This window comes from Mixophyes fleayi, chromosome 12 (assembly GCF_038048845.1).
Source record: "Mixophyes fleayi isolate aMixFle1 chromosome 12, aMixFle1.hap1, whole genome shotgun sequence".
Taxonomy (NCBI): Eukaryota; Metazoa; Chordata; class Amphibia; order Anura; family Limnodynastidae; genus Mixophyes; species Mixophyes fleayi.
Window position 1 is genome coordinate 64,994,190 of NC_134413.1, and position 1,416 is coordinate 64,995,605.

Sequence of the window (1,416 nt, forward strand, 5' to 3'; positions counted from 1 at the left end):
ACCACCCGGAGGAAACCCACACAAACACGGGAAGAACATACAAACTCCACACAGTGAGCATAATAACAGATATGTGGGTGCAATTATGTTGAAGACATGTGCAAAATTACATCAGTCTGTGGTGGACATACAGTATTTGTGAAACATCTACATTGTGCTCAAGACACAGTAGTACTGGTTCCAATATGGTTGAAGGCCCCAGCTGTTATTCACAAGCCAATGGATACAATCCCATGAATATGCAATTATTGCAATCAAGGTTTAGAAATGTTGATGCTTAAATAGCTTTCTTAGGGATTTTTGAACCTCCTGATTCCTCAAAGTGTAAATAATTGGGTTCAGTGCTGGTGTGATAACGGTATACAATATGGCCGCTATTCTGTCTTTTTCTATGGAATTTTCTGAGGAACTGCCAAGATAGGTGCACATAGCTGTACCGTAGAAGAGAATAACTACTGTAAGATGTGAAGAACATGTCGAGAAAGCTTTGGACCTTCCTTCGGAAGAATGTATTTTCATAAGTTTAAGAATGATATAAAAATAGGATATTATAGTGAGAAAAAAAGTGCTAGTGCTTAGAAAACCAAGGACATTAGTCAGTACTGCCTCATTGAGCTGGATATCTGCACAAGCCAACTTTATCACGGGTTTGACATCGCAGAAAAAGTGTTTAATTTTGTTAGAGTAGCAAAAAGAGAGCTCTGATGTCATAATTGCATGTACCAATGAGGTGGTGAGACCAATGACCCATGAAATTAAAACCAATTGAATGCAAACTGCCCTCCGCATTAAGGTACTGTATCGTAGTGGATGGCAGATGGCAACATATCTGTCATAGCCCATGGACGCCAGGAGAATCCCTTCTGTACATCCCAAGAAGTGAAAGAAATACATCTGGGCAATGCAGCCTTTTAAAGAAATAGTGTTCTCTCGCCAGAACCCATCCATCATCTTGGGAACCGTGATAGATGAGAAGCACATATCTACAAATGAAAGGTTCGCCAGTAAGAAGTACATTGGGAAATGCAGAGAAACATCTCTGACCACCAGGGATATAATAATGAGATTGCCGAATATATCAAGAAGGTAAAAGGAGAGGACTAAAACAAAGAGGAACTTTTGAAGCCATGGAAGGTTGGTAATACCTGTGAGGATGAACACATTGATCGTTGATGTTCCGTTCCCCCCTTCCATTAGATCAGTGCAGGACCAAACTCTAAAAAAAAACAAAAAAATTATTATTGACTCAACTTTGCATTTTTTGTTAAAGTTGTTCCACGTTGAAAATGTATATTCACATTACAGACAGAATTAATAAATGCTTTAACGTACAGTATCAATGACGGCATTGGTCCAGGGTTGTGGGCGATTTCCCGTCCTAAAGACATTGGGCCTGAGTCATTAAGGAGATCAAAG

The 1,416-nt window shown here is 39.5% G+C and overlaps 1 protein-coding gene across 1 annotated transcript; it reads right to left on the reverse strand.

Moving 5' to 3' along the window:
- Nucleotides 1-261: 261 nt before the first annotated feature.
- Nucleotides 262-1,194, reverse strand: LOC142108347 (olfactory receptor 12D1-like). Its single transcript, XM_075191976.1, has one exon. The coding sequence runs from the start codon at nt 1,192-1,194 to the stop codon at nt 262-264; it is 933 nt and encodes a 310-aa protein (XP_075048077.1).
- Nucleotides 1,195-1,416: the final 222 nt, after the last annotated feature.

Bases quoted from the DNA above. Each gene is read 5' to 3' on its own strand.
- LOC142108347 (XM_075191976.1), bottom strand. From the start codon at position 1,194: ATGGAAGGGGGGAACGGAACATCAACGATCAATGTGTTCATCCTCACA.